General features: G+C 43.5%; 1 protein-coding gene across 1 annotated transcript; it reads left to right on the forward strand.

Moving 5' to 3' along the window:
* On the forward strand, nucleotides 1-25352 carry LOC130266749 (protein AF-17-like; the record flags this gene model as incomplete). Its single annotated transcript, XM_056516008.1, has 11 exons — nucleotides 1-80; nucleotides 5702-5756; nucleotides 6015-6124; nucleotides 8034-8137; nucleotides 10771-10864; nucleotides 12794-12901; nucleotides 14947-15045; nucleotides 20350-20524; nucleotides 21933-22514; nucleotides 24431-24612; nucleotides 25235-25352. Coding segments are annotated over 11 exons (1707 nt in total), but the record flags the coding sequence as incomplete, so codon positions are not given.
* Between the last annotated feature and the right edge of the window lie 276 nt (nucleotides 25353-25628).

The raw sequence follows: 25628 nt of genomic DNA on the forward strand, positions 1-25628 counted from the left end.
CTTGTTATGGAATTGTCCAAGTTCCCACCGGCCCCTGGTTCTGCAGGAAATGTGAATCCCAGGAAAGAGCAGCCAGGGTGGTGAGTATGGAAAAATTTTGGGATTTTCCAAGATTTTAGTGGTTAAAATTCTCAAATTTCCCAAAAAAATGTCATTTTCCATTCAAAGATGGGGTTTGGCAGAGTTTTCTTGGGTTTTTATGGAATTTTCGTGGGGTTTCCATGGAATTTTTCATGGATTTTTCGTTGGGTTTTCCTTGGGGTTTTGTGGGATTTTCATGGAGTTTTTGTGGAATTTTAATTGGAATTTTAATTGGGTTTTCGTGGAATTTTAATGGAATTTTCATTGGGTTTTCCCTGTATTTTTATGGGATTTTCGTGGAATTTTTCATGGAATTTTTCATGGAATTTTCATTGGGTTTCCCTTCTGGTTTTGTGAGATTTTCAAGGGATTTTAATGGAATTGTTCATGGAAGTTTTCATTGAATTTTTCATGGAAGTTTTCATGGAATTTTCATGGATTTTAAATGGAATTTTTAATGGAATTTTCATTGGGTTTTCCCTGCATTTTCATGGAATTTTTCATGGAATTTTTCATGGAGTTTTCATTTGGTTTCCCTTCTGGTTTTGTGAGATTTTCAAGGGATTTTCATGGAATTTTTCATGGAATTTTTAATGGAATTTTAATTGGAATTTTAATTGGGTTTTTGTGAGATTTTTAATGGAATTTTAGTGAAATTTTAATGGAATTTTTAATGGAATTTTCTTGGAATTTTCATTGGGTTTTCCTTGCATTTTTATGGGATTTTCGTGGAATTTTTCGTGGAATTTTTCATAGAATTTTTCATGGAGTTTTTACTGGGTTTTCATGGAATTTTAATTGGAATTTTTATTGGGGGTTTCATGGAATTTTCATGGAATTTTCATTGGGTTTTCCTTGCATTTTTTATGGGATTTTTATGGGATTCCCATGGAATTTTTAATGGAATTTTTCATGAAATTTTTCATGGAGTTTTTTTGTGGAATTTTCTTGCATTTTCCTTGGGGTTTTGTGGGATTTTCATGGAGTTTCCATGGAATTTTAATTGGGGTTTTAATGGAATTTTTCATAGAATTTTTAATGGAATTTTCATTGGGCTTTCCCTGCATTTTTATGGGATTTTCGTGGAATTTTTCATGGAATTTTTAATGGAATTTTAATGGAATTTTAATGGGAATTTTAATTGGGTTTTCATGGGATTTTTAATGGAATTTTCTTGGAATTTTTAATGGAATTTTATTGGAATTTTCATTGGGTTTTCCTTGCATTTTTATGGGATTTTCGTGGAATTTTTCATGGAATTTTTCATGGAGTTTTTACTGGGTTTTCATGGAATTTTAATTGGAATTTTTATTGGGGGTTTCGTGGGATTTTTAATGGAATTTTTAATGGAATTTTCATGGAGTTTTCATGGAATTTTCATTGGGTTTTCCTTGCATTTTTTATGGGATTTTTATGGGATTCCCGTGGAATTTTTCATGGAATTTTTCATGAAATTTTTCATGGAGTTTTTTTGTGGAATTTTCTTGCATTTTCCTTGGGGTTTTGTGGGATTTTCATGGAGTTTCCATGGAATTTTAATTGGGGTTTTAATGGAATTTTTCATGGAATTTTTAATGGAATTTTCAGTGGGTTTTCCCTGCATTTTTATGGGATTTTCATGGAATTTTTCATGGAATTTTTCATGGAAGTTTTCATGGAATTTTTCATGGGGTTTTTATTGGGTTTTCATGGAATTTTCATGGATTTTTAATGGAATTTTTAATGGAATTTTCATTGGGTTTTCCTTGCATTTTTATGGGATTTTTATGGGATTCTCATGGAATTTTTCATGGAATTTTCATTGGGTTTCCCTTCCATTTTTGTGAGATTTTCAAGGGATTTTCATGGAATTTTTCATAGAAGTTTTCATTGGGTTTTTACTGGGTATTCATGGAATTTTTATTGGAATTTTTGTTTGGGTTTTTGTGGGATTTTTCATGGAATTTTTCATGGAGTTTTTCTTGCATTTTTTGTGGGTTTTTCAAGGGATTTTAATGGAATTTTTAATGGGATTTTTAATGGATTTTTAATTGAATTTTTAACGGAAATTTTAATGGGGTTTTCATGGAATTTTTCATGGGGTTTTTTTGTGGAATTTTTTACGGAGTTTTCGTGACATTTTCATGGAGTTTTCCTGGAATTTTTAATGGAGTTTTCATTGGGCTTTCATGGAATTTTTATTGGAATTTTCGTGGAATTTTTCATGGGATTTTTATGGAATTTTCATGGGGTTTTCATGGAATTTTTAATGGAATTTTCATGGAATTTTCCTCTGGTTTTCCTTGGTTTTTTTGTGCCATTTTCACGGGATTTTCATGGAGATTTTCATGGAGATTTTATTGGGATTTCACTGAATTTTAAGGGAATTTTTAATGGAATTTTCATGGAATTTTCCTCTGGTTTTCCTTGGTTTTTTTGTGCCATTTTCACGGGATTTTCATGGAGATTTTCATGGAGATTTTATTGGGATTTCACTGAATTTTAAGGGAATTTTTAATGGAAATTTTCATGGAGTTTTCATGGGGTTGTTGTGGAATTTTTTCATGGAGTTTTTATTGGAGTTTTTAATGAAATTTTCATGAGGTTTTCATGGAGTTTTCTTGAAATTTTTGTGGAATTTTCCTGGAATTTTTCTTGAATTTTTATTGGGTTTTTCCTTTGGATTTTCCCATGAAGTTTTCATTGGGTTTTCCTGGAATTTTCCTGGAATTTTCTTTGGGTTTCATGGAAAATGGGGCAGATTTTATCCCCCAGTCCCTGATTTATCAATTCCAAAATTTGGGAATTTCCCAAATCCGAGTTGGACCCACCCTGGGATCACAAAAATTTTCCCTGGATAAATTTTAAGTTCCTTCCAACCCTGACCATCCCATAATTCCTCAGTGACCGAGGAGTTTTCCTCGGATTTTTGGGATTTTGGGGATTTTTGGGACCCCCAAAACTTCCAGCAGAAGCTTTTCCCCCCCCGCAAAAAAAAAAAAAAAATTATTTCAGTTGGGTTTATTTTACCTGTTTGGGTTTGGAGCCTTTTTTAAAAACTAAAAAAAAAGATAAAAAAACTAAAAAAAACCCTAAAAATAAACTAAGAAAAAAAAAAGAAAAAAAAAGAAAAAATAAATTTAAAAAATTAAAAAAAAAAAAAAAAACAGAAAAAAAAGAAAAAAAATTTTACCCCAAAACTGGAAAAAAAAAATAAAAAGTGAGAAGAGGAAGGAAGGAGCAGAGAGAGATAAAAAGATAAAAATTCTTTTTTTGACTCTCTGAGTCACAACTTTCAGTTTTACTCCTCAACCACAGCCCTAAAACCGGCCCTAAAAAAACCCCAAAAACAAAACTTCACCCCGGGGTTTAAATCAAATTTTTAGGGATTTTTTTTTGAGTATTTTCCACCTAAAATCAGCCCTAAAAAAGTCCCAAAAGAAAAACTTCACCCCAGGGTTTAAATCAAATTTTTGGGATTTTTTTTTGGCATTTTTTTCCCTAAAATTGGCCCTAAAAAAAAAAAAAAAATCAAAAGCAAAACTTTGTCCTTGAGGGTTTAAATCCATTTTTTAGGATTTTTTGGGGCTTTTTTTTCCCCTAAAATTTGTCCTAAAAAAAAAAAAAAAATCCCAAAAGTAAAATTTCACCCCAGGGTTTAAATAAAATTTTTAGGGATTTTTTTTGGCATTTTTTTCCCCCTAAAATTTGCCCTAAAAAATCCCAAAAACAAAACTTCACCCCGGGGTTTAAATCCATTTTTGGGATTTTATTTTTTCTCCTAAAACTGACCCTAAAAAAAAAAAAAAAAAATCCCAAAAGCAAAACTTTGTCCTTGAGGGTTTAAATCCATTTTTTAGGATTTTTTGGGGCTTTTTTCCCTTAAAATTTGTCCTAAAAAAAAAAAAAAAAAATCCCAAAATCAAAATTTTACCCTGGGATTAAATCGATTTTTTTTAGGTTTTTTTTTTTTGGTGTTTTTGCATTTGCATTTTCTCAAGGAAATTTCAATTTTCTTGCCAAAGTTTCAATTTTATGGAATTAATTTCAATTTTATGGATTCAATTAAATTTTTGTGGATTTAATTCTGATTTTACCAATTAAATTTGAATTTTTCTCCTTGAAATTTGAATTTTTCTTGGTTAATTCCCAATTTTCTCCATGAATTTTTGAAAATTAATTTCCAATTTTCTCCATGAAATTCGAATTTTTCTTGATTAATTTTCAATTTTCTCAATGAAATTTGAATTTTACTTCATTAATTTCCAATTTTCTCCATGAAATGTCAATTTTTCTTGATTAATTTCCAATTTTTCTCCATGAATTTTTGAAAATTAATTCCCAATTTTCTCCATGAAATTCGAATTTTTCTTCATTAATTTCCAATTTTTCTCCATAATTTTTTTTATTAATTGCCAATTTTCTCCATGAATTTTGAATTTGATTAATTCCCAATTTTCTCCATGAAATTTCAATTTTTCTTCAATAATTTCCAATTTTCTCCATGAAATTTCAATTTTTTTTGATTAATTCACAAATTTTTCCAGAATTTTTTAAAATTAATTTCCAGTTTTTCTCCATCAATTTTGAATTTGATTAATTCCCAATTCTCTCCACGAAATTTAATTTTTTCTCGATTAATTTCCAATTTCCTCCATGAAATTTCAATTTTTCTTCATTAATTTCCAAATTTCATTTTTATCCACTAAATTTCAATTTTATGGATTAAGTTTCAATTTTATTGGAAAAATTTCAAATTTATTGACTAAATTTCAATGAAGAAATTTGAATATTTTAAGCAAATTTGAATTTTATGATGAAATTTGAATTTTTTTTATGAAAGTTGAATTTTATTGAGGAAATTTGAATTTTTTTGAGGAAATTTTAATTTTATTGCTCAAATTTCCATTTCATTGATCAAATTTCAATTTTATCGATGAAACTTAAATTTTATGGCTCAAATTTAAATTTTATTGATCAAATTTGAATTTTATTGATGAAATTTCAATTTTATTGATCAAATTTGAATCTTATAGTTGAAATTTGAATTTTATTATGAAATTTGTATTTTATTGATGAAATTTGAATTTTATTATGAAATTCGTATTTTATTGATGAAATTTGAGTTTTTTCAATCAAATTTGAATTTCATCGATCAAATTTCAATTTTATCGATGAAATTTGAATTTTATCCGTGAAATTTGAATTTTATTGCTCAAATTTTAATTTTATCAATGAAATTTGAATTTTATAGATGAAATTTGAATTTTTTGATCCAATTTCAATTTTATTGATGAAATTTGAATTTTATAGCTCATATTTAAATTTTATTGCTGAAATTTGAATTTTATTGCTCAAATTTGAATTTTGTAGTTGAAATTTTAATTTTATTATGCAATTTGAATTTTGTTGGGGAAATTTGAATTTTATCCATGAAATTTGAAGTTTATTGATGAAATTTAAATTTTATTATGAAATTTGAATTTTATTGAGGAAATTTGAATTTTTTTGCTCAAATTTCCATTTCATTGATCAAATTTGAATTTTATCGAGGAAATTTGAATTTTTTCCATCAAATTTGAATTTTATTTATCAAATTTTATTGCTGAAATTTGATTAATTTGTTTTTTTCTCCTTGCAGAGGTGCGAGCTGTGTCCCCACAAGGACGGAGCCCTGAAGCGCACGGACAACGGGGGTGAGGCTCCTCCCACCGGGAAAATCCCAAATTTTCCTCATTTTTCCCCAAAAATTTCATTTCCTGGAGCCTGTGAGATTTTTTGGGGGGAATAGAAGCTTTTCCACCATGGAAGTTCCTTTTCTTTGCCAGCAAAAGCGTCGATTTTTTTGAATGGGGCTTTTTTAGGACTGAAATTTTTTTTGGCCTGGATTTTTTTTTTTTTTTTTTTTTATTTTATTCCTGTTCTGAATTCCCATTTTTCCATTCCTTTTCCAGGCTGGGCCCACGTGGTGTGTGCCCTGTACATCCCTGAGGTGCAGTTTGCCAACGTGCTCACCATGGAGCCCATCGTGCTCCAGTATGTCCCCCACGACCGCTTCAACAAGGTAAAATTCCCAAAATTTCGGGAATTCGGGAATTTGGGATCTCAGGAATTCAAAAATTCGGGATCATCACATCCCCCTGAGGCTCCTTCCCATTTTATCCCGACCCCTGTTGCTCAGATCTTGTTAAAAACTGAAGAAATCCCTGCATGGAAAATTTTGGTTTTCTCTGTCTTCCCCAAAATCGATGAAATTTGAGGAATTTGGTGGTGGAACAACTTGGATCATGGAATTCCATGTTGGATCATCCATTTTTGGATGGGTTTTGGGGGAAAAAATGGAAATTTGGGGAATTTCATGGTAGAAAAATTGGAGCCAGCTGCATCCATGAAATTCCATGTTGGTTCCCATGGGACAGTTGGGTTTTGGGGGAGAAAATGGGAATTTAGGGAATTTTGTGATGGAATGAGTGGAACTAGCTGGATTCATGGGATTCCATGTTGGATCCAATGGGACAGTTGGGTTTTGGGGGAGAAAATGGGAATTTAGGGAATTTTGTGGTGGAATGACTGAAGCCAGCTGGATTCATGGAATTCCATGTTGGATCCTCCATTTTTGGATGGGTTTTGGGGGAAAAAATGGAAATTTCAGGAATTACATTGGAGAAAAATTGGAGCCAGCTGGATCCAGGGAATTCCATGTTGGTTCCCATGGGACAGTTGGGTTTTGGGGGAGAAAATGGGAATTTAGGGAATTATTGTGGAGAGAACTTGAACCAGCTGGATGCAGGGAATTCCATGTTGTATCCAATGGGACAATTGGGTTTTGGGGGAGAAAATGGGAATTTCAGGAATTTTGTGACAGAGTTACTGGAGCCAGCTGGATCCATGTAATTCCATATTGGATCCTCCATTTTTGGATGGGTTTTGGGGGAAAAAATGGAAATTTGGGGAATTTCATGGTGGAATGAGTGGAACCAGCTGGATTCATGGAATTCCATGTTGGATCATCCATTTTTGGATGGGTTTTGGGGAAAAAAGGGAAATTTCAGGAATTTAGTGATGGAATGACTGAAACCAGCTGGATCCATAGAATTCCATGTTGGATCCTCCATTTTTGGATGGGTTTTGGGGAGAAAATGGGAATTTAGGGAATTCTTGTGGAGAGAACTTGAACCAGCTGGATCCATGGAATTCCTTGTTGGATCCTCCATTTTTTGGATGGGTTTTGGGGGATAAAAGGGAAATTTCAGGGATAGAATGACTGAAGCCACTTGGATCCATAGAATTCCGTGTTGGATCCTCCCTTTTTGGATGGGTTTTGGGGAAAAAATGGGAATTTAGGGAATTCTTGTGGAGAGAACTTGAACCAGCTGGATGCAGGGAATTCCATGTTGTATCCAATGGGACAATTGGGTTTTGGGGGAGAAAATGGGAATTTCAGGAATTTTGTGACAGAGTTACTGGAGCCAGCTGGATCTATGTAATTCCATATTGGATCCTCCATTTTTTGATGGGTTTTGGGGGAAAAAATGGAAATTTGGGGAATTTCATGGTGGAATGAGTGGAACCAGCTGGATTCATGGAATTCCATGTTGGATCATCCATTTTTGGATGGGTTTTGGGGGAAAAAAGGGAAATTTCAGGAATTTAGTGATGGAATGACTGAAACCAGCTGCATCCATAGAATTCCATGTTGGATCCTCCATTTTTGGATGGGTTTTGGGGAGCAAATGGGAATTTGAGGAATTTCTTGGTGGAATGACTGGAGTCGACTGAATCCATGGAATTCCATGTTGGATCCAATTGGTTTTGGGGGAGAAAATGACAATTTCAGGAATCTTGTGACAGAGCGACCGGAGACAGCTGTATCCATGGAATTCCACATTGGATCCAATGGGATAACTGGGATTTTGGAGAGGGGGAAAAAAAGAGGAAAAAAAATTTTTCCCACTTTTTTTCCCTCATCCCAGACGTGTTACATCTGCGAGGAGCAGGGCCGGGAGAGCAAAGCGGCCTCGGGGGCCTGCATGGCCTGCAACCGCCACGGCTGCCGCCAGGCCTTCCATGTCACCTGGTGAGGAAATTCCCGGGATTTTCCTGGGATTGGGGTGTTCCCAAAGTTTGGGAATTCCCCTCGGAGCCTGTGGAATTTGGGGTCTCCTTCCTCGTGGGTTGTGGGGTTTGGGGTATCTCCCCTGGGATGGAGGTGCCTCTTCCTCCTCTAGGTATGGGGAGGTTTTTCCAGATTTTTCAGGTTTTTTCCAGGTTTTTTTCAGGTTTTTCCATGTTTTTCTGGGGTGTTCCCAAAGTTTGGGATTCCCCTCAGAGCCTGTGGAATTTGGGGTCTCGCTCCTTGTGGGTTGTGGGGTTTGGGGTGATCCCCTCCAAGGATGAAGGAGCCTCTTCTTCCTCCAGGCCCCAGCTGGTTTTTCCAGGTTTTTTCAGGGAATTCCCAAAGTTTGGGAATTCCCCTCAGAGTCTGTGGAATTTGGGGTCTCCCTCCCTGTGGGTTGTGGGGTTTGGGGTGATCCCCCCCTGGTTTGGAGGTGCCTCTTCCTCCTCCAGGCTCTGGGAGGTTTTTCCAGATTTTTTCAGGTTTTTCCAGGTTTTTCTGGGGTGTTCCCAAAGTTTAGGAATTTCCCTCGGAGCCTGTGGAATTTGAGGTCTTCCTCCTTGTGGGTTGTGAGGTTTGGGGTTTTCCCCTCCAAGGATGGAGGAGCCTCTTCCTCCTCCAGGCCCAGCTGGTTTTTCCAGGTTTTTTCAGGGAATTCCCAAAGTTTGGGAATTCCTCTCAGAGCCTGTGGAATTTGGGTCTCCTTCCCTGTGGGTTGCGGGGTTTGGGGTGATCCCCCCTTGGTTTGGAGGTGCCTCTTCCTCCTCCAGGCTCTGGGAGGTTTTTCCAGATTTTTTCAGGTTTTTTTCAGGTTTTTCCAGGTTTTTCTGGGGTGTTCCCAAAGTTTGGGAATTCCTCTCAAAGCCTGTGGAATTTGGGATCTCCTCCCTGATGGGTTGTGGGGTTTGGGGTGATCCCCCCTGGGCTGGATGTGCCTCTTCCTCCTCCACGTTCCAGCAGATTTTTCCACGTTTTTCCAGGTTTTTTCAGGTTTTTCCAGGTTTTTCTGGGGTTTTCCCGAAGTTTGGGAATTCCCTCAAAGCCTGTGGAATTTGGGGTCTCGCTCCCTGTGGGTTGTGGGGTTTGGGGTTTTCCCCTCCAAGGATGGAGGACCCTCTTCCTCCTCCAGGCCCCAGCTGGTTTTTCCAGGTTTTTTCTGGGGAATTCCCAAAGTTTGGGAATTTCCCTGGGAGCCTGTGGAATTTGGGGTCTCCTTCCTCGTGGGTTGTGGGGTTTGGGGTGATCCCCCCTTGGTTTAGAGGTGCCTCTTCCTCCTCCAGGCTCTGGGAGGTTTTTCCAGGTTTTTCTGGGGTGTTCCCGAAGTTTGGGAATTCTCTGGAATGTTCACTCCCCTGCCCTGGATTTGGGGTCTCGTTCCTCGTGGGTTGTGGGGTCTGGGGTGATTCCCCTGGGCTGCATTTCCCTGTGATTTCCCTGTGATTTCTCTGTGATTTCCCTGTGATTTTCCCTTGATTTTCCCTGTGATTTTCCCTTGATTTCCCTGTGATTTCTCTGTGATTTCCCTTTGATTTTCCTGTAATTTCCCTGTAATTTCTCTCTGATTTTCCCTGTGATTTCCCTGTGATTTTTCTGTGATTTTCCCTTTGATTTCCCCTTTGATTTCCCTGTAATTTCTCTGTAATTTCTCCCTGATTTTCCCATGATTTCCCTGTGATTTCCCTGTGATTTTTCTCTGATTTTCCCTGTGATTTCCCTGTGATGTTTCCTTTGATTTTCTGTGATTTCCCTTTGATTTCCCCGTAATTTCCCTGTGATTTCCCTGTGATTTCCCTGTGATTTTTCTGTGATTTCCTTTGTGATTTCCCTGTGATTTTTCTCTGATTTTCCCTGTGATTTCCCTGTATTTCCCCTATGATTTCCCTGTGATTTTCTCTGTGATTTCCCTGTGTTTTTTCTCTGATTTTCCCTGTGATTATTCCTATGATTTTCCCTTTGATTTTCCCTGTAATTGCCTGTGATTTCCCCATGATTTCTTTGTGATTCCCCCTGTGATTTCCCTGTAATTTTCCTGTGATTTTTCTCTGATTTTCCCTGTGATTTCCCTGTGATTTCCCTGTGATTTCCCCTTTGATTTTCCCTGTGATTTCTCTGTGATTTCCCCTTTGATTTCCCTGGAATTTCCCTGTAATTTCTCTCTGGTTTTCCCTGTGATTTCCCTATGATTATCCTGTGATTTCCCTGTGATTTCCTTGTGATTTCCCCTTTGATTTCCCTGTGATTTTCCCTGTAATTTCCCTGTAATTTCTCTGTGATTCCTCCACGGCTTCCCTGATTTTTCCTTTGATTTTCCCGTGATTTTCTCTATAATTTCCCTGTGATTTCTCTGTGATTTCCCTGTGATTTCTCTATGATTTCTCTGTGATTTCCCTTTTGATTCCCCTGTGATTTCCCTGTGATTTTCCATTATTTCCCTGATTTTTTCCTGTGATTTCCCTGTGATTTCCCTGTGATTTCTCTGTGATTCCCCCATGATTTCCCTGATTTTCCCTGTGATTTCCCTGTGATTTCCCTGTGATTTCCCTGTGATTTCCCTGTAATTCCCCCATGATTTCCCTGATTTTCCCATTTCCCAGTGCCCAGATGGCCGGGCTGCTCTGTGAGGAGGAGGTGCTGGAAGTTGACAACGTCAAATATTGTGGCTACTGCAAATATCACTTCAGCAAAATGGTGAGAATTCCTAATTTTCTGGGGAATTCCTAATTTTCTGGGGAATTCCTAATTGTCTGGGGAATTCTTAATTGTCTGGGAATTTTTAATTGTCCAGGGAATTTTATTTTGTTTAGGGAATTTTCATTTCTTTTGGGGGGGATTTTTATTTCTTTAGGGAATTTTCATTTCTTTAGGGTATTTTATTTATTTCAGGAATTTCATTTATTTAGGGATGGGGATTGGGATGGGAACAGGGACAAGAGAGCCTTGGGGACACTGGGGGATATTGGGGGACACTGGGGACACTGGTGACCCTCTTTTCTTTCCCCTTATTTTTTTTCCTTTTTCTTGTTTTTTCCCATTTTCCCTGTTTCTTCCCCTTTCCTCTTTTTTCCCTCTTTGCCATCTTTTTTCTTTTCCCTTTTCCCCCATTTCTCTTTTTCTTCCCCCTTTTCCCTCTTTTTTCCCCTTTTCCATCTTCCTTCTCTGTTTTTTTGCCTCTTTTTCCCCTTCCCCTCTTTTTTCCTTCTTTTCTTTCTTTTTTTCCCTCCTTTCCCCCCCTTTCCCATTGGCTTTTTTTCCCCATTTCCCGTATTTTTCCCCCATCTTTTCTTTTTCTTTTTCCCCCCATTTTTTCCCTCCTTTTCCCTGTTTCTTTCCCTTATTTCTTTCTCTTTCCCTCATTTTTTCCCCTCATTTTTCCCTTATTTTTTCTCATTTTTTTCCCCTTGTTTTTTTCCCTTTTCCCTCATTTTTTCCCTTATCTGCCCTCATTTTTTTCCTTGTTCCTTTCCCTTTTCCCTCATTTTATTCCCTCATTTTTTCCCTTATCTTCCCTTATTTTTCCCTTGTTTTCTTCCCTTTTCCCTCATTTTCCCCCTCATTTTTCCCTCATTTTCTCCCTTGTTTTTTTTTCTCTTTTCCCTAATTTTTGCCTTATTTTCCCTCATTTTCCCTCTTGTTTCTTTCCCTTTTCCCTCATTTTTTCCCTCATTTTTTCCCTCATTTTTTCCCTCATTTGTTTCCCTTGTTTTTTTCCCTTTTCCCTCATTTTCCCCCCTTTCTCCTCATTTTCCCTCATTTTTTCTCTTGTTTTTCTCTTTCCCTCATTTTTCCCCTTTCTCCTCATTTTCCCTCATTTTTTCTCTTGTTTTTCTCTTTCCCCTCATTTTTTCCCTTATTTTCCCTCATTTTGTCCCCTTGTTTTTTTCTCGTTTCCCTCATTTTTTCCCTTATTTTCTCTCATTTTTTCCCTTATTTTCCCTCATTTTCCCTCTTGTTTCTTTCCCTTTGCCCTTATTTCCCCCCCTCATTTCCCCCTTACTTTCCCTCATTTTTTCCCTTGTTTTTTTCTCTTTTCCCTCATTTTTTTCCCTTATTTTCCCTTAATTTTTCCTTTTTTTCTTTCCCTTTTCCCTCATTTTCCCTTATTTTTTCCCTTGTTTTTTTCTCTTTCCCCTCATTTTCCCCTTATTTTTCATCATTTTTCCCCTTGTTTTTTTCTCTTTTCCCTCATTTTTTCTCTTATTTTCTCTCATTTTTCCCTTATTTTCCCTTATTTTTCCCCTTGTTTTTTTCCCTTTTCCCTCATTTTTTCCCCTCGTTTCCCCCTTATTTTCCCTCATTTTCCCCTTGGTTTTTTCCCTTTTCCCTCATTTTTTCCCTTATTTTCCCTCATTTTTCCCTTGCTTCTTTCCCTTTCCCCTCATTTTTCCCCCTCATTTTTCCCTTATTTTCTCTCATTTTTTTCCCTTGTTTTTTTTCTCTTTTCCCTCATTTTTTCCCTCATTTCCCCCTTATCTTCCCTCATTTTTCCCTTGATGTTTTTTTTCCTTTTCCCTAATTTTTTTCCAATTTCCCCTCATTTTTTTCCCTTTTCCCTCATTTTTTTTCCCTTTTTCCCCCTTTTCCCCCTCTTTTCCCCCACTCCCACCCCAATTCTCTCAGAAGACCTCTCGCCATTCGGGGAGCAGCTCCTTCCTCCCAGGCAGGAGGAGCCGCTCGGCGTCCCCCACCCAGGAGAAGCACCTGTCCCACCACGAGCGGCCAAAAAAGGTGAGTGTCCTGATTTGTACAGGTACCTCCCAAAAAATGCAGGATCTCCTCTTTGAAATGGAGAATGAAAACCCTCTCCCTCCTAATTATCATCATTTTGAAATTAAGGGGCTCTCAGGCAAAGATAGGGGAATTAGGAATAACAGTTAAAATTAAAATAGAAATGCAGTATTCCAAAGAACAATCCCAAACCCTGCCAGAGTCAGAATCCAAGCTGACACCCGTCAGTCAGTCAGGGTGTTGGCACAGTCCCATTCAATGGTGGCTGCATCCTCCTGCAGGGGCAGATGTGGTTCAGCTGGAGCAGTGCTCCTGGAGAAGGTGCAGTTTCCTCTGAAGCTCCAGGGATGATGTGGAAAGGTCTGGTTTTCCTCTGGAATCCAGTGGGAAGATGAAACTTGCTGTTCCAAAATCCCAGTTTTTATCTGGGTAGGAAATGTTTGGCTCCTCCCCTGGGTGGAGCATCTCCCAGTGGGATGATGGAATTTTATCAGTCATGCCCTGGGACTCACTGGCCATGAACAGGAGATATCTCCTGGAGGGAGGATGGGCTGTGGGAAGATAAAGATGATTGCCCAGCTGGTTTTTAACACCTGACCCATTAACAGGAGATATCCCCAGAGAGATAAGGATCACTGCTCACCTGGTTTAACACCTGGCCCATTAACAGGAGATATCTGCTGCAGGAAGGGTGGATCATGGAAAGATAAAGATGATTGCCCAGCTGGTTTAAAGCTGCCCATTAGCAGATAATATGTGCCAGGAGATCAGGAATCACTGCCCCACCCTTCAGCAGATGTGACAGAATTCACATTTCTGGCCACATCAACCCAACACAGGGAGAAATCCCCAAAATCCCCCAAAACCCCCCAAAATTTCACAGATTTCCTCAACCCAGGGCATAAAGGTGCCTTTAAACCTCAAAATCCGGGAGTTTTTCTGCTCAGATTTGAAGTTTTAATGGATAAAAAAATTCAGATTTTTGGTCAGCCAGGGGGATTTTCAGATATAAATGAATTATTGGGAAATTGGGAATGCTCTGGATCAGATTATCTGGGAAAAGGGGTTGAATTCACCTCTGGAAAGGGTTTTTCTGGATAAAGGAATTGTTTAGGAATTTTTAGTTCTGCTGCTCCTAAAAACCAGCTCTGGCGTCGCAGAAATACAATTTTCTGGGAATGTGGGAGGCAGAGCCTGAGGGTGGTTTTATTCCCATAAATAGTCCCAAAATTCAGGATTTTGGGGGTTTTATTGGGATTTGGGATCTGAGGGAAGTGGGAGAAGAAAAAAAAATATTTTTCCTGGCCCTGGGTGGGGGTGGATTTTGTGGGATCTGTGCTGGAAAACTGCAGGAATGGGGATTTATTTGGATTTATTTATGGGATAGCAGGAAGGGGAATTTATTTGGATTTATTTAGGAGATCTTCCACTGGAAAACAGCAGGAATAGGAATTTATTTGGATTTATTTATGGGATCTGCTGCTGGAAAGCTGCAGGAATTGGGATTTATTTGGATTTATTTATAGGATCTGCACTGGAAAAAGTAATGAGAATGGGGATTTATTTGGAGTTATTTATGGGATAGTAGGAATAGGAATTTATTTGGATTTATTTCTGGGATCTGTGCTGGAAAACAATGGGAATAAGGATTTACTTGGATTTATTTATGGGATAGCAGGAATAGGAATTTATTTGGATTTATTTGTGGGATAGCGGGAATGTGGATTTATTTGATTTCATTTATGGGAACTGCCACTGGAAAAAACAATGGAAATGGGGATTTATTTGAATTTATTTATGGGAGAGTGGGAATGGGGATTTATTTGGATTTATTTATAGGATCTGCTGCTGGAAAACAATGGGAATAGGAATTTATTTAGATTTATTTATAAGATCTGCCACTGGAAAACAATGGGAATTAGGATTTGTTTATGCTGGAAAACTGCAGGAATGTGAATTTTTTTAAATTTATTTCTGGGATCTGGCGCTGCTCTTCCCAGCCCTGGGAATTCTGACATTCCAGAGGTTCCTGGATTTTTTTCCAGAGCCGCAAGGACAAGGAGAGGCCGAAGCAGAAGCACAAGAAGAGGCCGGAGTCTCCCAGCAGCCTCCCCCCAGCACCCGCAGCCCCCGTGGCAGAGAAGGTACCAGGGGCAGGGAGGGGAAATCCACCAAAAAATGAGAAAGGGAGGGGAAATCCACCAAAAAATGGGGAAGGGTAGGGAAAACCAGCCAGGAAATTGGGAAGAGTGGGAAAATCCATCCAGGAAATCCACCCTAAAAAATTGGGAAGAGTGGGAAAAAACACCCAAAAATGGGAAAGGGTGGGAAAAACCAGCCAGGCAATTCACCAAAAAAAACTGGAAAGGGTGGGAAAATCCACCTAGGAAATCCACGCAAAAAAATGGGAAAGGGTGGGGAAAAAACATCCAAAAAATGGGGAAGGGTGGGAAAATCTATCCAGAAAATCCACCCAAAAAAACGGGGAAAGGGTGGGGAAAAAAACACCCAAAAAATGGGGAAGGGTGGGAAAAACCAGCCAGGAAATGGGAAAGGGTGGGAAAATCCAGCCAGAAAATCCACCCAAAAAATGGGGAAGGGTGGGAAAATCCACTCAAAAAATGGGGAAGGGTGGGAAAAAAACACCCAAAAAATGGGGAAGGGTGGGGAAATCCATCCAGGAAATGGGGAAGGGTGGGGAAATCCATCCAGGAAATCCACCCAAAACAATGGGAAAGGGTGGGAAAAAAACACCCAAAAAATGGGGAAGGGTTGTAAAAACCAGCCAGGAAATCCACCCAAAAAAAATGGGAAAGGGTGGGAAATTCCACCCAGATAATGGGAAGGGTGGGGAAAATCCATTGAGTAAATCCACTCAAAAAAATGGGATATGGTGGGGAAATTAATCCAGAAAATCCACCCAAAAACTGGGAAAGAGCAGGAAAAACCACCCAAAAAAATGGGGAAGGGTGGGGAAAACCATCCAAAAAATGGAGAAAGGTGGGAAAATCCATCCAGGAAATCCACCCAAAACAATGGGATAGAGTGAGAAAAAAAAACACCCAAAAAAATGGAGAAGGATGGGAAAATCCACTCAAAAAATGGGGAAGGGTGGGGAAAAAACACCCAGAAAATGGGAAAGGGTGGGGAAAAACATCCAAAAAATAGGGAAGAGTGGGAAAAACCAGCCAGGAAATCCACCCAAAAAAATGGGAAAGGGTGGGAAAAACCATCCAGGAAATGGGAAAGGGTGGGGAAAAAAAAGCACCCAAAAATGCGAAAGAGTGGGGAAATCCAGCCAGGAAATCCACCCAAAAAAATGGGGAAGGGTGGGAAAAAAACGCCCAAAAAATGGGGAAGGGTGGGAAAAAAACACCCAAAAATGGGGAAGGGTGGGAAAAACCAGCCAGGTAATTCACCAAAAGAAATTGGAAAGGGTAGGAAAATCCACCTAGGAAATCCACGCAAAAAAATGGGAAAGGGTGGGGAAAAAACACCCAAAAAAATGGGAAAGGGTGGGAAAATCTATCCAGAAAATCCACCCAAAAAAATGGGGAAAGGGTGGGGACAAAACACCCAAAAAATGGGGAAGGGTGGGAAAAAAACACCCAAAAAATGGGAAAGAGTGGGAAAAACCAGCCAGGAAACCCACCCAAAAAAATTGGAAAGGGTGGGAAAATCCACCTAGGAAATCCACGCAAAAAAATGGGAAAGGGTGGGGAAAAAACATCCAAAAAATGGGGAAGGGTGGGAAAATCTATTCAGAAAATCCACCCAAAAAAATGGGGAAAGGGTGGGGAAAAAACACCCAGAAAATGGGGAAGGGTGGGAAAAAACGCCCAAAAAATGGGGAAGGGTGGGGAAAAAAACACCCAAAAAATGGGGAAGGGTGGGAAAATCCAGCCAGGAAATGGGGAAGGGTGGGAAAAACCAGCCAGAAAATCCAGCCAAAAAATTGGAAAAAGGCAAGAAAATCCACCAGGAAACTGGGAAAGAAAGCAGGAAAATTTGTCCAGGAAACTGGGAAACGGTGGGGAAATTCACTGGGAAACTGGGAAAAGGAGCAGGAAAATTCATCCAGAAAATCCACACAAAAAAGCTGGGAAATGGGCAGGAAGATTCACCCAAAAAAAAAGGGGAAAGGGTGGGAAAAAACACCCCAAAAAATGGGAAAGGGTGGGAAAAAACACCCCAAAAAATGGGAAAGGGTGGGGAAAAAAAAATCCAAAAAATGGGGAAGGGTGGGAAAATCTATTCAGAAAATCCACCCAAAAAAATGGGGAAAGGGTGGGGAAAAAACACCCAAAAAATGGGGAAGGGTGGGAAAATCCAGCCAGGAAATGGGGAAGGGTGGGAAAATCCAGCCAGGAAATGGGAAAGGGTGGGGAAAAAACACCCAAAAAATGGGGAAGGGTGGGGAAAAACCAGCCAGGAAATGGGAAAGGGTGGGAAAATCCAGCCAGAAAATCCACCCAAAAAATGGGGAAGGGTGGGAAAATCCAGCCAGGAAATGGGGAAGGGTGGGAAAAACCAGCCAGAAAATCCAGCCAGAAAATTGGAAAAAGGCAAGAAAATCCACCAGGAAACTGGGAAAGGAAGCAGGAAAATTTGTCCAGGAAACTGGGAAAGGATGGGGAAATTCACTGGGAAACTGGGAAAAGGAGCAGGAAAATTCATCCAGAAAATCCACACAAAAAACCTGGGAAATGGGCAGGAAGATTCACCCAAAAAAAAAGGGGAAAGGGTGGGAAAAAACACCCCAAAAAATGGGAAAGGGTGGGAAAAAACAACCCAAAAAATAGGAAAGGGTGGGAAAACCTATCCAGAAAATCCACCAAAAAATGTGGGAAAGGGTGGGAAAATCCAGCCAGAAAATCCAGCCAGAAAATTGGAAAAAGGCAAGAAAATCCACCAGGAAACTGGGAAAGGAAGCAGGAAAATTTGTCCAGGAAACAGGGAAAGGGCAGGAAAATCCATCCAGGAAATCCACCCAAAAATACTGGGAAAAGGGCAGGAAGATCCACCCAAAAAAAAAATGGGAAAGGGTGGGAAAGAACACCCAAAAAAATGGGAAAGGGTGGGAAAAAACAACCCAAAAAAATGGGAAAGGGTGGGAAAAAACAACCCAAAAAATAGGAAAGGGTGGGAAAACCTATCCAGAAAATCCAGCCAGAAAATTGGAAAAAGGCAAGAAAATCCACCAGGAAACTGGGAAAGGAAGCAGGAAAATTTGTCCAGGAAACTGGGAACCCAGAAAATCCATCCCAAAAAAAAACAAAACCTGGGAAAGGGAAATTCCCCCGTTCCCACCCTCCCTCCTTTCACATTCCTGGCACATCTGGCGCCTGCAGCTGTTGGGTTCAGTCCAGGCTGGATTTGGATTTGGGATTTATCCCGAGCAGGGATGTCAGGAAGATCCCACATTTTGGGCCATCCCATAATTAAAGGAATTCTGTTAATTTTGGTTCCCCATGTCACCTAAACCAGGCGAATTTGGAATGCTGGGCTCTGGATTTGAAGGGATTTTGGGATTTTGGGGTTTTGGAGTTTTGGGATCTGAATTCCCACTTTTCTCCCTCTGATCCCGAAATTCTGGATTTCCCGGGTTCCTGCAGCTCCAGTGGGATTTGGGAACATCTGGTCCCAGCTGGAGCTTTGGGATGCCTGCAGGGATCCCAGGGAATCTCCTGTCCCATTCCTGAGGGAATTCCCACAGGGAATCTCTGATCCCATCCCAAAAATCAGGAAATTCTCCCAGGGAATCTCCAGTCCTATCCCAAAAATCAGAAAATTTCTGCAGGGAATTCTCCCAGTCCCATCACAGGATGAGAAAATTCCCACAAAATTCCCCCAGAAAATCTGCAGTCCCATCCCAAAACCCAGGAAATTCCCGCAGGGAATTCTCCCAGTCCCATCCCAAAAATCAGGAAATTCCTCCAGGGAATCTCCAGTCCCATTCCTGAGGAAATTCCCGCAGGGAATTCTCCCAGTCCTATGTCAGGATGAGAAAATTCCCTTAGGGAATTTCTTGTCCTATCCCAAAAATGAGGAAATTCCTGCAGGCAATTCTCCCAGTCCCATCCCAAAATGAGGAAATCCCTCCAGGGAATCTCCAGTACCATTCCAAGGATGAGGAAATTCCCTGGAAATTCCCTCAGGGAATCTCTGATCCCATCCGGAGGATGAGGAAATTCTCCCAGGGAATTTCTTGTCCCATCCCATTCCTGAGAAAATTCCCACAGGGAATCTCCAGTCCCATCTCAATCCCAAGGAAATTCCCACAGGGAATTCTCCCAGTCCCATCCCAGGATGAGAAAATCGGGGGAGGGGAGGAAATCGGAAAAATCGGGAAAAAATCGGGTAAATCGGGGGCGAAATCGAGTGAATCGGGAGAAAAAATCGGGAAAATCAGGAAAAAATAAGGAAAAAAATCGGGGGGAAAAAAATCGGGAAAATCAGGGAAAATCGGGCGGGAAAATTGGGAAAATTCGGGAAAATCGGAGGAAAAATCGGGTAAATCGGGGCGGGGAAAATCGGGGAAAAAATCGGGTAAATCAGGGGGGCAAAGTCGGGAAAATCGGGAAAATTCGGGTAAATCGGGGGGAAAATCGGGAAAATCGGGAGGAAAAAACCGGGAAAAAAATGGGGGAAAAATTCGGGTAAATCGGGGGAAAAATCGGGAAAATCGGGGAGGAAATCGGGAAAATCGAGGAAAAAGTCGGAAAAATCGGGGCGAGGGAAATCGGGAAAATCGGAAAAAAAATCGGGTAAATCGGGGGGGCAAAGTCGGGGAAATCGGGAAAATTCGGGTAAATCGGTGAAGAAATCGGGAAAATCGGGGGAAAAAGATAGGGAAAATCAGGGAAAAATCGGGGGGGAAAAATGAGGAAAATCAGGAAAAAATCGGGGGAAAAATCGGGTAAATCGGGGCTAGGGAAATCGGGAAAATCGGGAAACAAATCGGGTAAATCGCGGGGGGAAAGTCGGGAAAATTCGGGTAAATCGGGGGAAAAAATCAAGTGAACCGGGAGAAAAAATCGGGAAAATCAGGAAAAAATCGGGGGGAAAAATCGGGGAGGAAAATCGGGTAAATCGGGGGGGAAATTCGGGAAAATCGGAGGAAAGAAATCGGGTAAATCGTGAGGGGGAGGAAATCGGGAAAATCGAGGGAAAAGTCGGGAAAATCGGGGCGGGGGGGGGAATCGGGCGGGAAAAAAATCGGGAAAATCGGGGGGAATAAAAAAATCGAGAAAATCGAGGGAAAAGTCGGGAAAATTGGGGGGGGAAATCAGAGAAAAAAAAAAAAAAAAAAAAAAAAAAGAAATCAGGAAAATCAGAGGGGAAAAAATCGGGAAATCGGGAAAATCAGAGGGAAAAAATGTGAAATTCCGGGGAAGGAGCCCCGGCTGCAGCAGCTCGGGGGTCACCCCCTGCGTGTCCCCTGCCAGGGCTCCGGGGGCCACCACGAGGCCACCAAGGACAGCTCGGAGGTGGCCAGGGCCGAGGCCAAGGGCAGGAAATCCTCGAGCCACGGCAGCGGCCACAAGGGAAAAAAAACCGGGAGCGGGAAAAGCTCCGCAGGATTCGGAACGGCCACGCCCGGAGGAACGTTCCAGGCTGCGGGTGAGGGAGGAGAGGGAGGAGAGGGAGGAAGAAGGGGATGGAGGAGGAGAGGGAGGAAGGAAAAGGGGATGGAGGAGGAGGAGGAGAGGGAGGAAGGAAAAGGGGATGGAGGAGGAGGAGGAGAGGGAGGAAGGAACAGGAAAAGATGAAGGAAAAAGGAAAGAAAGGAGATGGAAGAGGAGGAAGAGGAGGGGATGGAAGAGGAGGGGAAGGATGAAGGAGGGGAACGATGAAGGAGAAGGAAGAGGAGAAGGAGGAAAGAGAGGGAAAAGATGAAGGAGGTGAGAGTGGAGAGCAAAGGGGTGAAGGAGAAGAGGGGAAGGATGAAGGAGGAGGAAGAGGGAAAGGATTAAGGAAGAAGAAGAGAGGGATGAAGGAAGAAGAAGGGAGGGATGAAGGAGGAGGAAGAGGAGATGAATAAAGGAAGAAGAAGAGGAGAGGGATGAAAGGAGAAGAAGAGAAGGATGAAGGGGAAAAGGAGAGGGAGGGATGAAGGAGGAGGAAGAGGGGATCCATGAAGCCCCAGCACCCCTCCCTGCCCTGGGGGCTCGGTCTGGACACTGCCCACTGACCCCTGGGTGCCCACTGACCCCTGGGTGCCCACTGACCCCTGGGTGCCCACTGAGTGCCCACTGACCCCTGGGTGCCCACTGACCCCTGGGTGCCCACTGACCCCTAGGTGCCCACTGAGTGCCCACTGACCCCTGAGTGCCCATTGAATCCCCACTGACCCCTGGGTGCCCACTGACCCCTCGGTGCCCACTGACCCCTGAGTGCCCACTGACCGCTGGGTGCCCACTGACCCCTGAGTGCCCATTGAATCCCCACTGACCCCTGGGTGCCCACTGACCGCTGGGTGCCCACTGACCCCTGAGTGCCCATTGAATCCCCACTGACCCCTGGGTGCCCACTGACCCCTGGGTGCCCACTGACCCCTCGGTGCCCACTGACCCCTGAGTGCCCACTGACCGCTGGGTGCCCACTGACCCCTGAGTGCCCATTGAATCCCCACTGACCCCTCGGTGCCCACTGACCATTCCTGTGTCCCACTGACCCCTGGGTGCCCACTGACCGCTGGGTGCCCACTGACCCCTGAGTGCCCATTGAATCCCCACTGACCCCTCGGTGCCCACTGACCATTCCTCGGTACCCGCTGAGTGCCCACTGACCCCTGGGTGCCCACTGACCCCCCGGTGCCCACTGACCCCTGGGTGCCCATTGAATCCCCACTGACCCCTGAGTGCCCACTGGCTCTCCACTGACCCCTGGGTGCCCACTGACCCCCCGGTACCCCCTGTGTCCCCACTGACCCCTGGGTGCCCACTGAGTGCCCACTGACCCCTTGGTGCCCCCTGTGTCCCCCCTGGCTCCCCACTGACCCGTGTCCCCCCACCCCCGCTGCCCCCAGGCTCCTCCTGCGCCCTCCCCGCCTCCCAGGACTTCGCTCCCTTCCCCAAACTGGAGCAGGAGGAGGAGAAATTCCGCAAGGCCGCCAGCTCCAGCTCCAGCTCGCACTGCTCCCCGCTCTACGAGGGCCCCAAGGCCGACGTCTTCGAGCAGAAAGTCATTTTCTCCGGCTTCGGCTCCATCATGCGCTTCTCCACCTCCTCCGCGGGCCAGCAGCGCGCCCGCGACGCCTCCCCCGTGGACTACAAAGCCCCCAGCGCCCCCCCGGGTGGCGCAGCCGGCACCGGAGGTGCCACCAGCGCCGGCCACAAGCGCCTGCCCCCGCTGGGCGCCGAGGAGGGCGAGCTGCTCAAGGAGAAGAAGCACAAGGGCAGCAAGAAGAACAAGCACGGCCCCGGCCGGCCCAAGGCGGGCAAGGGGAAGGAGGTTTTGGGAGCCCAGCTGGCCGGGTCCACCTCCACCTCCTCCTCGCCCTTCTCCGGGGGGTCGCTGGTCAGCTCCAGCGTCGGCGGCTCCTCCCGCGGCTTCGGCCCCTCCTCCAGCCTGCCCGGCCTCAGCGTGGAGTCGCCGCTGCTGGGCTCGGGTGGGTCCCGCCCTCGGGGATCCGGCTGCGCTCGGGTCTCTTCGCTGCAATCTCCCAGCCTTTTTCAGAATTTGACATCTTTTCCAGCGTTTCCCAGCCTTTTTCCGACCTTTCCCATCATTTCCCAGCCTTTTCCAGCCTTTTCCCATCCTTTCCCAGCCTCTCCCAACCTTACCCGACCTTTCCCAATTGTCCCAGCCTTTTTCAGAATTTGACATCTTTCCCAGCCTTTCCCATCCTTTCCCAACCTTTCCCATCCTTTCCCAACCTTTCCCAACCTTTCCCATCCTTTCCCAACCTTTCCCAACCTTTCCCAACCTGTCCCATCCTTTCCCATCCTTTCCCATAATTTCCCATCCTCTCCCAACCTTTCCCATAATTTCCCAGTCTTTCCCATGCTTTCCCAGGCTTTCCCATCCTTTTCCAGCCTTTCCCAACCTTTTCCCACCCTTCCCCATCATTTCCCAGCCTTTCCCAGCCTCTCCCAACCTTTCCCAGCCTTTTCCATCCTTGTCCAGCCTTTTCCATGATTTCCCATCCTTTCCCAAACTTTCCCAGCCTTTTCCAGAATTTCCCAGAATTTCTGAGCCTTTCCCAGCCTTTTCCATCCTTTCCCAGCTTTTCCCAGCCTTTTCCAGAATTTCCCACACTTTTCCATCCTTTCCCAGCTTCTTCCAGAATCAGAATAATCAGGAATCTCCTCTTCCAGAGGCGGAATAACCAGGAATCTCCACTCCTAGGATCAGGATGAGAACAAATCTCCACTCCCAGGGGCAGGATAATCAGGAATCTCCTTTCCTAGGATCAGGAAAATCAGGAATCTCCTCTTCCAGAGGCAGAATAATCAGGAATCTCCTTTCCCAGGGGCAGGATAAGGATAAGGATAAGGATAAGGATAAGGATAAGGATAAGGATAAGGATAAGGATAAGGATAAGGATAAGGATAAGGATAAGGATAAGGATAAGGATAAGGATAAGGATAATCAGGAATCTCCTCTCCCAGGGACAGAATAATCAGGAATCTCCTCTCTTAGGATCAGGATAATCAGGAATCTCCTCTCCTAGGATCAGAATAATCAGGAATCTCATCTTCCAGAGGCAGAATAATCAGGAATCTCCTCTCTCAGGGGCAGGATAAGGATAATCAGGAATCTCCTCTCTCAGGGGCAGGATAAGGATAATCAGGAATCTCCTCTCCCCGAGGCAAAATAATCAGGAATCTCCTCTCACAGGATCAGAATAATCAGGAATCTCCTCTCCTAGGATCAGAATAATCAGGAATCTCCTCTCCCCGAGGCAAAATAATCAGGAATCTCCTCTCACAGGATCAGAATAATCAGGAATCTCCTCTCCTAGGATAAGGATAATCAGGAATCTCCTCTCCCCGAGGCAAAATAATCAGGAATCTCCTCTCACAGGATCAGAATAAACAGGAATCTCCACTCCCAGGGGCAGGATAATCAGGAATTTCCTCTCCCAGGATCAGAATAATCAGGAATCTCCTTTCCTAGGAGCAGAATAAGAACAAATCTTCTCTCCCAGAATCAGAATAACCAGGAATCTCCTCTCCCAGGATCAGAATAATCAGGAATCTCCTCTCCCAGGGGCAGGATAATCAGGAATCTCCTCTCCTGGGGCTGGGATAACCAGGAATCCCCTCTCCTAGGATCAGAATAAGCAGGAATCTCCACTCCCAGGCGCAGAATAATCAGGAATCCCCTCTCCCCGAAGCAAAATAATCAGGAATCTCCTCTCTTAGGATCAGAATAACCAGGAATCCCCTCTCCCAGAGCTGGGATAATCAGGAATCTCCTCTCCCAGGTTCAGAATAATCAGGAATCCCCTCTCCCCGAGGCAAAATAATCAGGAATCTCCTTTCCTAGGATCAGAATAACCAGGAATCTCGTCTCCCGCAGGGATCTACACCAGCAACAAGGACCCGATCCCGCTGGGCGCGGCGCTGCGCGCGGTCTGCAGCACTCCGCTGCCCTCGGGGCTGCTGCCGCACCAGGGCGGCGCCGCGCTGCCGCAGCTCAGCCGCTCGCCCTTCGCCAGCTCCATCCCCGCCTGCTCCTCCTCCGCCGGCTCCACCACCCAGGCACGGCCGGGATGTGGGGATGGGATGTGGGGATGGGAGTTGGGGCCGGGATTTGGGGGTGGGATTTGGGGGTGGGCGCCCCGAGGTGCTCCCGTGGGGTTTCGGTGGGTTGGAGGGAGATGCGGGCGGTGGGGGCGAGGGAAGGGTGAGGAGGGGGTGACTGGAGCAGGGTTAAAGGAAAAAATAGTTTAGACACTGCCAGCTCTGGGGACAGTCCAGTGCCAGCTCTGGGGACAGTCCAGTGCCAGCTCTGGGGACAATCCAGTGCCAGTTCTGGGGACATTCCATTCCCAGCTCTGGGGACATTCCAGACCCAGCTCTGGGGACATTCCAGTGCCAGTTCTGGGGACATTCCAGTGCCAGATCTGGTGACATTCCAGTGCCAGCTCTGGTGACATTCCAGTGCCAGCACTGGGGACAATCCAGTGCCAGCTCTGGGGACATTCCATTCCCAGCTCTGGTGACATTCCAGACCCAGTTCTGGGGACATTCCAGACCCAGCTCTGGGGACAATCCAGTGCCAGCTCTGGGGACAATCCAGACTCAGCTCTGGTGACATTCCAGGCCTCTCTCCAGACTTCCAGATTTTTTTTAACCAGGATATTCCCTGTTTCTCCTGCAGGTGTTTTCCCTGGCGGGCTCCACCTTCAGCCTCCCTTCCTCGCACATTTTCGGGAGCCCCCTGACCTCGGGGCTGTCCCTGAACCCGCTGCTGGGCCAGCCGGAGAGCGGCCGGGCAGGTACGAGAGCTCCAGCTGTGTCCTGGCTGGGATTCCAAGGAATATTCTGGGAATTCCCAGCTGTGTCCTGGCTGGGATTCTGGGAATTCCCAGCTGCGTCCTGGCTGGGATTCCAAGGAATATTCTGGGAATTCCCAGCTGCGTCCTGGCTGGGATTCTGGGAATTCCCAGGTGTGTCCCAGCTGCCATTCCCAAGGATTCCCCTGGGAATTCCCAGCTGTGTCCTGGATGCCATTCCAGGAATTCCCAGCTGTGTCCTGGCTGTGATTCTGGGAA

The sequence above is a fragment of the Oenanthe melanoleuca genome, unplaced genomic scaffold (genome assembly GCF_029582105.1).
Source record: "Oenanthe melanoleuca isolate GR-GAL-2019-014 unplaced genomic scaffold, OMel1.0 S188, whole genome shotgun sequence".
NCBI lineage: Eukaryota > Metazoa > Chordata > Aves > Passeriformes > Muscicapidae > Oenanthe > Oenanthe melanoleuca.